Source organism: Acartia tonsa, chromosome 2, assembly GCF_053477335.1.
Source record: "Acartia tonsa isolate MP-2025a chromosome 2, ASM5347733v1, whole genome shotgun sequence".
In the NCBI taxonomy this organism is placed as follows: Eukaryota; Metazoa; Arthropoda; class Copepoda; order Calanoida; family Acartiidae; genus Acartia; species Acartia tonsa.
In genome coordinates this window covers 7,715,570-7,728,407 of record NC_137261.1, presented here as the reverse complement: position 1 = coordinate 7,728,407, position 12,838 = coordinate 7,715,570, and the positions used below count along the sequence as shown (strand labels likewise).

The 12,838-nt window shown below is 33.5% G+C and overlaps 1 protein-coding gene across 1 annotated transcript in view; it reads right to left on the bottom strand.

Annotated features, from left to right (window-relative positions):
* LOC145312379 (uncharacterized) overlaps positions 1 to 10,269 on the bottom strand; it is a 42,414-nt gene extending 32,145 nt beyond the window's left edge. Inside the window, exon 1 of the mRNA XM_080151618.1 lies at positions 9,976 to 10,269. Within this exon, the coding sequence (XP_080007744.1) occupies positions 9,976 to 10,018 (43 nt within the window). The 5' untranslated portion in view covers positions 10,019 to 10,269. The remainder of the gene's footprint in view (positions 1 to 9,975) is intronic.
* Between the last annotated feature and the right edge of the window lie 2,569 nt (positions 10,270 to 12,838).

Genomic DNA, 12,838 nt, shown 5'->3' with positions numbered 1-12,838 from the left:
TCCAACACTACCTTCAACACAATCTGAATCTACCCCATCAACGGAAACCCCTCCAACTACTGAGACTAGCTCTAACCCTACGGAAAAATCGAGCACAGCAACAGTAGCAAGTACAGATCCTACAACAAAAACAGAAACCCCTCCAACTACTGAAACTAGCTCTAACCCTACGGAGGAATCGAGCTCAGCAACAGTAGCAGGTGCTAATCCTACAACAAAAACAGAAACTCCTATGATTTCTCCTAAACCTGAAGAGCCACAGGAAGGTCATAGCCATGCAGCCTCCAATGGAGAACCTCCTTTACCTGGGCATTCTCCACCTGTGAAAGAAGAATCTCATCTACCTGAAAACTCTTCTCCTGTGACAGAAGAATCTCATTTACCTGAAAACTCTTCTCCTGTGACAGAAGAATCTCATTTACCTGAAAACTCTTCACCTGTAAAAGAAGAACCTCCTTTACCTGAACACACTCCACCCATAAAACCTGAAGAAATCCTAATTAAACCCGACGTAGAATCTTATCTATCCAGAGACATGGAAGATTCCATCTCAAATGCCAATCCTATAAAACCTGAAAACAATCTTAACACGGAAATGGAGGTTGACAATGATGACCCTAACCCAATAAAACCCGAAAATAATCCCGAATCACAAATGGAAGTCAGTGAGGAAAATAATGCTTCAATAAAACCTTTACCTAAAGAGGAAAATAATAGAAAGGGATTAAGATGTATACCACTAAATAGGTTGACAGAGGAAATAATGGAGGTGGATCTAACAGAGTGTGATGAACCCGACCACGTAAATATACTACAAACTATTTTTGAACTAAGACAACATCTAGGACAACTTGTTAATCAAGCAGCTAATAAAGATAGCGAAATAGCAAGGTTAAAAGATCATATAGAAGATTTAGAAAACATCATTAAACTAGAGACACAGGAAAGAACCAAGCTAGAAAATCTACAACGAGATTGTTCAGCAAACTTAGCACATTTATCTTCAACATATCAGGAATTAGGTCGAAGGTATGATGACCTAGAAACGGAAAGTCATGCCCTATTTGGAAGTAAATTAACACTAGAAAGTAGAGTAACGGCTGAAAAAACAAGAGCTGATACAGCGGAAGGAAGATGGGCAGAATTAAATGAATTATACGAACAAATAACGGCTGAAAAATTAAGTACTGATTTAAGTTTCAATGAACTTAAAAGTACTATAACATCACTAACAATAGACAACAAACAAGTTAACAACGATAAAGAACTACTAACAATAAGGTTAGAGAATTGCGAAAAAAGGACAAATACTCTAGAAAAAAATCTCCAAGAATTAAATCAAAATATACTTGCTTTGCAAAAAGAAATAAATAGACTAGAATTAGAAAGAAATAAAGCCATTAATGAAAAAACCACAGTTCAAAATCAATTAGATACCTTAATATTCCAAAAAGATAGGTTTAAAGATGATAAGGTAAACTGGCTAAATAAAGAAATAAAAGAAATAGAAATAAAAAGGGGTTTATTAGAAAATAATTTGGAAGACTGCCAAAAAACTATCAAAGATCTAACACTAGAAAAAGAAAAAGCTCAAAAAGACTATGGGAGAAACATCTTACAAATAAGAGAGAAATTGTCACAAGAAATTTCAGAATTAAAAGAACAACTTCAATCTGCTACTTCATACATCAATGAAGGGATTGAAATGGAAAAAACTCTGCAAAATGACAAAGCAGAAGCAAAAAATAAAGAACTAAAACTTGTTGCTGAAAAAATCGCATTACAAAATAGTATAATCTCCATTAACTCAATGTTAAAATCAAAAACATTAAAAAACCGCTATCTTAGAGGCCTATTCAAGAGAACTATGGGAAAAAATAGGGATTTAAAGAAGCAAAATCGTATTCTAAAACGACAAATACTTGAAGGCAATAATTTACCACTCAGCGGACCAAAAGTGGAGAATGAAACTCCTTCATCCTCTGAAAATCCTGCACCACCGGCAAGATCAAGCTCCGAAACACCTCCAGCTAACAATGGAGGACAATCAGAGGCGAACGCCGTACCTCCTGGTAATAGTGAAGCACCTCCAACAAACAGTGAAACACCTCCAGTCAATGCTGGATCATCCCAAGAAAATAACAATGGGGAACAAAATAATAACAATGGAGGACAAAATAATAACAATGGAGGACAAAATAATAATAATGGAGATCAAAATAATAACGATAGGTCAGAACAATCTGAAAATGGAGACAATGACGAGGGTGATGACGAATCTGATTATCCAGACTTCAGATCATCCGAAGAAGTTCTGTCTCAAATTAATCTAGCTTATGGCGAAATTAAAAAGATCAAAAGCTTAGTACAAACTCCTGAAACTAGACAAAGATTAATAAGATTGGAAACAAAATATGACACTTTAACTGAAATTTTAGCAAGCTTAACACGAGATAGCGAAAAAATTCAGAATACACTAGAATCTATACCAAATAGTGGATTTACACCACTCTATTCCAAAATCAATTTTAGAAAAACCTTAAAGCTACAGGAATTTGACTTAGGCCTCAGAATACAAAAAATCTATGACATCTTAAAAGGGACCAAAACACCTTTGAGACAAAGAATATACCGCCGTATCATGGAAGAAATAGACCTAATATCAAATTATCTAATTAATATTATCCCATTGGGGGATCAACCTAAAGTGATTGATCCCACCTTACTACGAGAATGCGTGGATTTAGTAGCTGCTGATAAACCTATAGTAAGCATGCTGTACCATGATGATTATCTATGGGCCTTTAATACTGATAAACATTATGGATACAAATACAAAGCGATGTGGTTTGGTGGTGTGCCACAATGGGCTTTGCGAGAAAGGTCGATTTTTTCATCTACCTTTCCCCCAGAGCTCCTTTGTGACAAAACACTAATCCATCATCACTCTGTATATTGCCTAGGGAGACATATAAGAGTAGAGGACAACAAATGCATAAAGGACACAGTGAAAAGTTGTGATTATACCTTTACATTCTCAGCAGACGCACACACAGAATTAATAGAGGACCTAACTTATGCCTGTAACACTACTTGTGAAATTTACCAACACGAAGGAAATCCTATCGCCAGCTTTCTTATGACGCCGGACATTATTAACAAACATTTTGGAAAAACCGGATCTTTCAATGATATTTTAGGAGTAATTTACGATTTTATAATGCAACACTGGTGGGCAATTTTCGTTTGGATTTCCTTTGGAGGTTTTAACGTGCTCATAGTCATTGTTACATGCTTTAGTAATTATTTCATTAGTAACGAAGGAGAATTCAGATGGTTCCCTTGCACAAAAAATGACGCAAAAAATTTGGCAAAATGTTGTTGCTGCAAAGAACAAGAAATTAGGCATACTGAATATGAGCTCGTTAACCTCCAAGGGCCAGCCGTTTGAAAGGTCGGCCACCAATGTGCACAAAAATTCCCTAACAAAAATAAATAAAATCATCTAAAAACTAAATTAATATCATTAAAAGATCCAAATTTATTTAGGAAAAAACATACATCCAATTACTTTACTGCTAATTTTATTTTTAGGTACCTATATATATATATTTTTAGACCGACAAACTAGGAAAATTGTACAACAACCACGCAGTACCAGAAATTACCAGGGTAACCAAAAAACCATTAAAATTCTAAAAAAGACCAAAAGACAATAACTAGACATTTAAAACGAAAATGATTGCTTTACAAAAAACTACGACACACAAATTTTAACATTATTATGTCACAAAATCTAATTTTGCTTAATTATAAAAACATATAAAAAACCTCCATATTGTTCTAAAAAATATAAAAGAATAATTCAAAATCAAAATTAAATCAGTTACAATTAAGACTTGAGGCTGGACACATCTATCTGGAATCATGCTTAACTTTTATTGATTATAACTCGAATAGAAATAGTTTTGTAGAAGAACAATTTTTAAGGTAAACCACAGTTTTTCCATTACGAAATAATTTTAATAAGTCATACATGATAAATTACCACCAAATACCTCAAAAACCAATGCTTATTTCTCCATTTTTAACTAAATTTTTAAACAATTTTGATACATCCCAATCACTAATTAATAATTTTCCTATTTTTAATCAAAAAAGGCTAAATTAATCCGGGATAAAGGAAAGGATACAGAATCTTTAATGATTTTTAAATATTTTTAGAATAAACAATCAGAGTGTGCATTTCCTAAAGACGAGAAGTTATTAGCTGCGGCTGTAAAGTCCCGCAAGTACAGCGTCACCGCTCAGGGTGGTTCTACCACCTGTATTTGTCAGGGCATTCCCGCCTATCCCAGCCACGCTCAGGTGGACAATTGAGAGGATTGACAATGGCTGATAATTTTTCAGGAACGACAGCTCCAATTGAGGGGGTAAATAATCATATTGGGCAATCTGAAACCTATCCCGAGGGACAATACCAATCTGTCCTAACCGAAGCCTTAAGGAAGCTGATGTTATCAGCTGAAAATATAGATTTCCCATCCAGAGAACTAATGCAATTGGTTGAGAGGAATTTGACCATTTATACCCCAAAATACAAACGTCCAATTACCCCAGCTGAAATGTTAACTTTGTGTCCTAATCAATGGATGGGAGGGGAAGTAATATTTGCCTTTCTAGTGGAAGAACTTGGTCATCTTGAAAATGTCTCTATTCTACATACCTACTTTGGCGAATTTCTAAAAAGCAACAGCCGAGAGGAACTAAACCAAATATATGACGGACAACTAAATACCATGTTAAATCGAGAAGTAGTCCTAATTCCCCTTCACCTAAGGGGAAACCACTGGGCTTTCGTCGTAGTTTATAAATCAAGCAATTTAATAGCATACTATGATTCGCTTCTTCAATGGGACTTAGCAGATCATAGAAAAAGTATAGTTGAAAGTCTGCAAAAACTACACCACATTTTTGTAGAAGAAAGAATTCTAAACACGCCTGTAACTGTTAGTATCGTCAATGATGCGCCACAACAAACAAATCTAACTGAATGTGGCCTTTACGTCTGTAAAACGGCGGTTGCCTTGATCAGGGGAGAACCACTCAACTTTGGCGGTCAAGACCTAAACTACTATCGAAAAACCATAGTCAAAAGCGTTCTTGGCATTGACTGCAACGATGCCCCGGGAAATTCTGCGAATACGCTACAACCATCATCTCCAAGCCTGGAAGAAACCATAGAAACGGAATTAAACCTCACTTTTCAGGATCTCCCTGACTATAGCGACATGTTAGACGACATCTTTGCTGAAATAGACAAGGACATAGCTAATGCCCCTCAACCAACTCAACAGATAAACCAACCAAGCATGGCGTGTACAATGGACCAACCAACCCCTATGGACAGCGTTAGCCAACTACCTGTAACAGCCGCGGAGGTTGAAGATCCTTTCCTACTGTGGGATGAAAAATACTATGAACAACTAAAATATCTTAAAACAACCGAAATCCCCCATCTAGACTTTAACCAAGACAAGATTTTGTGTACACATAACTTTTTAGGAAGCTACAAAGATTGCAGAAAAATGTCAGAAGTTGCCCTAATACTAAGACGACAATATAATGTAGTTGGGGACCATAAATGGACCTTCTTGGAAAATGAAGCCAGACGGGACGGGCGTTTCTTCATAAATTGGTTTCTAAAAACCCCTGTGTACGACATAGAAATTGGGCCTATGTCTTTTCTACCAGGAAACAGAAAAACTGTAAGCAAAATGATAAGAATTACAAAACGCCTCAACCGACACCAAGTGGACTGGGCTCAACAACAAATGATAGACAAAAAACTCAATATGTTCCACAATAATCCTGACTACCACAAGACAAAAATACATGAGACCAGGAAGATTCCAACAAAAAGGACCGTCAAACGACTACAAAATCAAATGTAATGAAAATCAACCACTGGAAACAAAAACGCAAAAAAGGATTTTTATTTATACTCCAAACCCAAAACGAACCTTTTTGCCCAAAAACCCTAAACAAAATTTATTTTTAATCAAAACCCAAAGCAAAACTTAATCATAACCAAAAACCTAAAACAAAACTTACTTGTAATCGAAACCCAAAGCAAAATTTCCTACTTTCAAAAGGGAAAATCTATAAAATTTTAAAGTAAGATGACACAAAAAAGCTAATGCTGGCTAAAAACCACAAAAAACCTAAAGCTAAAAAAGGAAGAAAACTACTCTATAATTAGGTTGACTAAAATAATAAAATACGATAGTATATATGATATATTCAGGGAAATATCTAATCAATGATACCTTTTTGTCACTGCTAGCTGCTCTTATGTTGATAATATAAGTGGAACAGGGTGACATTGATCAGACGTTTCCTTTGACCAATAATTTAAAATATGGTAAACTGATTGAAAAATACACAAATAAAAAGAGGCTAAATTGTTTGAGTATTTTACTTTCAGCAAATAAAGTAGTAAGTTAAAATATATTAAAAAATCGGTCAAAATCGAATAGAACGAACTATTATGTACTTACGGAATTTAACAGCAAGCAGGACAATTAACAGACAGATCAGAGATAGGGTGGCAACGAGGACATCACCGGACACAGGATCAGCAGGGCTGATCATATCAAGCCCGGCCTTCTCCAACTTATACAACACGTCCTGAAAAAAGGAAAATCATTTATTTATTAGAAAAGAATAATTAAAACAGAATAAAATAAATAAAATATAAAATTCAAACACAAAATTGTTATGCGATAAGCATGATGCAGGGATGTTTGAAATTTTATATGACTATGAAAATGAAAAAAGTTTCTTTAAAAAATACGTATAAAATTTAGTCCGAAAAAGATATTTATCTACCGCAATAGGGAGACTAAATATTATACAATTCTAAATTATGAAATAGAGAATTTTTAAGAAAACTGATAAAAAATGATTTACATTGAAACTAAGCGATAATGACCGAAAATATTGTAATTAATGTAATAACATGTTATGTTTATTAAAATCAGCAAATAAAAGAAGAAAACTAAACCAAAAACAGAAGCTGATTCTAATAAACATAAAATTAATAATATTAAGGGAATACATTATTGTGATTGAAATATTTATTTGATAAAATATTATCTATTATAGTAAAAAAGTCTCCGTAGAAAAAACAGGATTAAGGATCAGTGCCGGAACAATAAAAAAGAATATTTACCTGCAGATACAGCCGGTCCTCCTCCTTATCCCTGCCTGGCTGCCCTAACATTTCTACCAGCTTACCGCCGGTATAGATGTTTAGGGCATTAAATTGTTGCATGGTGAGATTATACTCGGCCAGGACCGAGTATAACCTCCCCATGGCAACTTCATTTAACATAATGCCTGACAGGAAATAAGTAAAATATCAAAATAATCGAAAAATCTGAAAAATAGGAATCACTTTTAATAATATCGACATGAAGAATTGATTCCTCATTCGACAAGACAAAAAACTTATCACCGAAGGCTAATTCGAAGGGAAAATATATTGAAATTATCACCTAGCCTTAATTTATGCATTTACACATGCTTTTTTCATATTCTTAACCTATAAAAGATGAATTTTCACTGTATTTTTCCCTTCTTAAAAAATAAGAAATTTCAGCGTGACGCCACCTTAAAGTAAACTAAAACCGGCATGGTTATTCAATATGGCGTACTCTGGAGTGTACGCGGCATTCGCGAAATATGTGAGATAAGACGACATTTGGCCATCGGTATAAGTATTTTTGGTCTCCTCATGTTTATGAAACAAAAACTTTAATAATATAGTAAATATAGTATTTAGAAATTTTTCTTTGCACAAAAAACACAAAAAAAAATCATTAAAATAATAAACGAAAGATATCCTATGATTTAGAACACCTCAAAAAACAAGGCTGTATGAAACACGGGTCATCTTTAGCCTCCTGAAACGTGTTATAATCGAGCTTTTCTTTTTTGAGGGGGGTACATGGTTCGTCCTTTTCCCCTAAACCGATTCTATGAATAACTTGTAGAGTAGCTTTACTGGGGAAAAATCCAACCCATACTTTAAATTATGTATTTATTCTAATGAAAATAAAAGTCTATGAAAATATTATCAAAATTAGACAAATTTAAAACAATTTAATATAATTTTTAAGTAAAAAAGCATGTATAAAGACCTATTTATTAAAATGGGGAAATAAGATCTATAAAACGAAGACCCTAAAAAGTAATGTTAGAGACAATAACCCTTTTAATAGAATGGTCATAATACAGCTAGAAAATTATTAGCAAATATTGTCAATATAAATTAACATTAGTAAAACAACACAAGAATCATAAAATTAGAGGTTTCGTGATAAAAAACTAAATTAAAAGAATGAAAATTTGTAAAATTAAAGAGGACATTGAAAAAACATTATTAGAAAAACTAAATTGAAACCAATAGTTTAATGTATTCTTGATGTAAAATAAAATAAAATGTGATCTTACTAATTTATGAAATGAATATTGTAATTTAGTTGAGATATGCACACACTTTTAAATGCAAAATCTTAATAATCAGGTCGCCAATTTCTATAAAACATAAAAATCAACACAAAAATAAAAGTCATCCTTTTTGTCTCTCTTTTTTCCTAAGGCTTCAGGCCTATAAAAGTAAACCTGGAAGAGAGAAACAGTCAGTCGTTATACGGAATTACTATATCACACTGACTCTTTTTAAAAAATTCTAAAATTTAAGGGAAGACTCCCTTCTCTTGCTTTGGAATTTGCTAGAGGGTCCTGGCGGCTCATACTTAGGATTTTTCATTTAAAACACACCTAAAAAATAAAAAGTTTTGTTAGATAAAATTCATAATACTTTGTTAAATAAATTGTAGAATATCATTCGATGTTGGTCAATTGAGATAAATTTAAGGGTAAGGCCTTTAGGGACTAAAAGCTTAGGCATCCGGACGGATAGTTATCTCCAAGTTTTTGTTCTGAAGAGAACTCCTATAGCGTGGTACACGGTACCATTAAATTGCAAGTCACTACGGGGCTAAATAGGAATAACAAAGGGAAGATACGGTGGTGGCTGGGCCACTAACGGTTGATGATAGCTCGCTATCTGACGGCCGATACTAACAACCGGATCCTCCCCAAGCTTCTGAAGTCCAGGAAAGTTGGAGATCGTTATCTATTCGGACAATTTAACATTTTCGGATTAGAACTCTGAATAAGTTCACGTCTTAAAGGTAGTTTTACGTTGCTAACACTCTGGAAGATCGGTTCGGAGCTAGCCTAGTGATTTTCTTACCTGACAAAGGTACCTAACAAAGAACTTCACGCCTCACGGGGATACAGGCAGTAGAACGGAATATTGTAGTCATGTTCGCATGACTCTAGTAACCACAGTAGATACTTCCAGTCCAAAAGTGTTGGCAAAGTTAGTTACCTAGGAATAAAAAACTCTTAGACTAAATAGCAATATAAAGTTATCAATAATGTCTTAATACCATTTTCGGAATAGGGCTTATAAACAAAAGACTATCTCTTAAGCGTATCTGGATTTAGGATCGGTGTAATATAATACCACCATTCTAAGGTTAGATATACTCGCCGAACAGAGATTAATGCGTCACTGATCTGGAAAGGAGACATTGGTGAGAGATTGTAGTCCTGTGAAGTAGTGATAAAGGATTACATTTGTCCCTGGAACCCGGAGGTGACCCATATTTTAATGCAATTTAAAGTTATTTTAGTTCTTGCCTATGCAGCAAAATCCCCATCCCTCTTCCCTCTTACGTTTGATATAAATCTAAAAAAATGGGGTAGTGTGTGGTTTTTCTTCTAAGCCTTAAATCAACAGGAAGCCTTAACCCTAAAGGCTCTAACCTAAACTGACCTAAAATGCTCAACTTAGCATTTTGAAAGAAACAAAAAAAAATTTATATTTTGAATGTGCACCTAGAGCCCCCGGAATTAGGAAGTACAGGAATAGTTGGAACATTAGAACTTTAAGCTTGGAACCTTGGGATTGAGATTAGAATTGTGCACATCTTGTTTCATTTTTCTCCACTTCTTTCACATCATTTTGTCATATTAAATAGCTTTTCTCAATGATTCAAAACATTGACATATAATTTTTGGCTTTAAAATAATATTTCATAAATAGTTTCATCATTAGTAAAGAAAATATGAAATATTGCTTAAATAATCAACAACATAAGCACTTCATTGGCAGCTAGAACTTATCCATTGACATTCTATCACATGTGAAATTTTTAGAACATTTTTTTGGAAAGATGGAGCATTCACAAAAAAGTTCAGCAATAAATAACAACTAACATTTTCATGGAGCTATCTGAAACAACAACAAAACAATAAGTTTGAACTTTGAATATATTTAGATCTCATACTTGTGTGTACACACAAAATAGGACCCTGGACCATATCAAATTAATTACAATTGATTTATTTGTACACATAATGGTCACAAAAAATAGTGGGGAAAAAGGTTTAAATATGTAAAAACAAAGAGTTAGATAAAATACAAAGAGAGTCGGCTAATAAAAGATATAAGGTTAAAGATAAAGGCGCGAACAAGCATAAACCACTGTGAACGTCTAGCATTACATACTTACATTGTGACAGTTAAAGACATAGTGAGGAAATTTAAACTTTGCAAGATATTCTTTGTTAAAAAAGCATAAGATATATCATTTAAAAGACACCATGGAAACTATCCCAATTTTGTATAACTTTTGCGGAACATGTTCCAGTTACGTCATATACGTTTCGGGAAAGAGAAAGGGAAGGGGGGAAGAAAATCTCTTCAAAAGAGATGGGGAAAACCCCCTTTTCTCCCATCTCTTTTTTCTTCCCCCCTTCCCTTTTTTTTCTTTCCCCCTTCCCTTTCTCTTTCCCGAAACGTATATGACGTAACTGGAACATGTTCCGCAAAAGTTATACAAAATTGGGACGAAAAAACTATGTCTAGCATCGTATTATATCCAGCTTTCTACGAATATAAAAATGTACAATTATAAGATTAAAAACAGTTTTTTAGCCTAGGAAAGCCGTTTATAATACGATGCGAGAAATAACTATTATGTTTCAAATTCAAAAGAGAGGGAATACTACATTCATATTATTTCAACATTTATTCGACTTTTTTATTTACAAAGACATTCCTCAAAAATTGTTATTATGGGAAATTTTGAAACAAAATGCTTTTCTGGGTGTACTGTTTTAGGGAGAAAAGAATGTTCAAAACCATTTTAAAGCCGTGCTGAAAAAATAAGTATCGCATACTGTATTTTATATAATAATAGTTTTTATATGTATTTTATTAATATAAATAGATTAAATCTAAATTGTCTGTTGAAAGTATAAGATGTAAAGTTAGACACACAAATAGGATCTATTAATTCTAATTTTACTAAATAAATATAAAATCCAGGAAAATGAGTAGAACTAGGTTCAATTAATCTACGACGCCTTTATCCCTCTAATGTTTGCTTACCATACTAAGTTGGAGGGAAGATTAGTTTAGATTTCTATGTGCAAAACCCAACTTTTATATTAAGCCGTTGGAAGACCCTTTACAACTTTTAAACTTTAATTTCTAATAACTCATATACAACTTTTAAAAGAAGCCAAGTCCTAAGAAGCTTTCTGAGGCCGCTTTTTACCTAATCCAATCTAATATATAATAAACTATATTTTTGTACAACTCTCAATGATTTGGCAAGTGTTATGTGTCTAAGATTTTTGTCTATGATTCTCCATAGAGCTGTAAGGTAAAGATTGCAAATGATTGTTTTAAAAGAACAAAAATATAAAAATATATTTCAATGGTCACTTTATTGAAATGATTTCTGAAAAGGAATTTGTCTTGATAACTAAAAAAGTTCCCGATCACATTATGAAAAAGAAAATTCTTTTCTTGGGGCTTTAATAATTAACATTAACATTCTTGGGGCTATATTGTAATCAAATGTTTGTGCACCATCGCATGAACAACCCCACCATACAATTTTTGTGCAAAGTTGTGAAAATATCTCAGATCAAACTTTCTCCTCAAAATCCAATGTAGATGAAACTTTAAAGTGTTTACACGTAAAATCGACAGATTTTTTAAACATTCACTAATTTTATTTTATTTATTAGTAGTCAGTCAGTCAGACGTTTTGTTAAAAAGTTGGTGCAGTATTAAAAAACTTTGCATTTTTTATTCCGTTGAGAGAGTTAAAAGAGTAAAAACCAGGGCATGGCAGCCGCACGTCAGCCGCCTGTAAGCCTTTTAAAAAACAAGTGAAAGTCTTATCTGACCCAAAAATGGCAATACGTGTAATCAAAAAAAAATTTCAAAGCATCCCAACAGGTTTAAATTTGAGGCTTAGTCTTGGCTGACGCGCGGCCGTCAAGCCCTGGGAAAAATAAGGCCCTATGAATATGATTTGATTGAAATAATCAGTTTATGAATGATAATATCTAAATTTTAATATACAAAATAGTCAAATAGCGACATTGCTGCAGACATACAAAAAATCCAATTTTTTTCAGTATAACTTGAGAACAAAATTAAACGTGATATAATTTAGGACATAAATTTTTCTGAACTAAGAGAAATTTATTTGCTGTTTTGCAGAAATACAATTCAAAGTTTGAACCCTATACGCAATTTGCAAACCATCCATAGCAGGTGCTCTTGTAGAGCGGCGGAGTTCTTCTTTCCATATATTTTGGGGAAGAAATCACACAATGGTAACATGTACAATATTAGGATAGGTTAAGGTGGAATAAAATAGATCCCTGCCCAATGTTT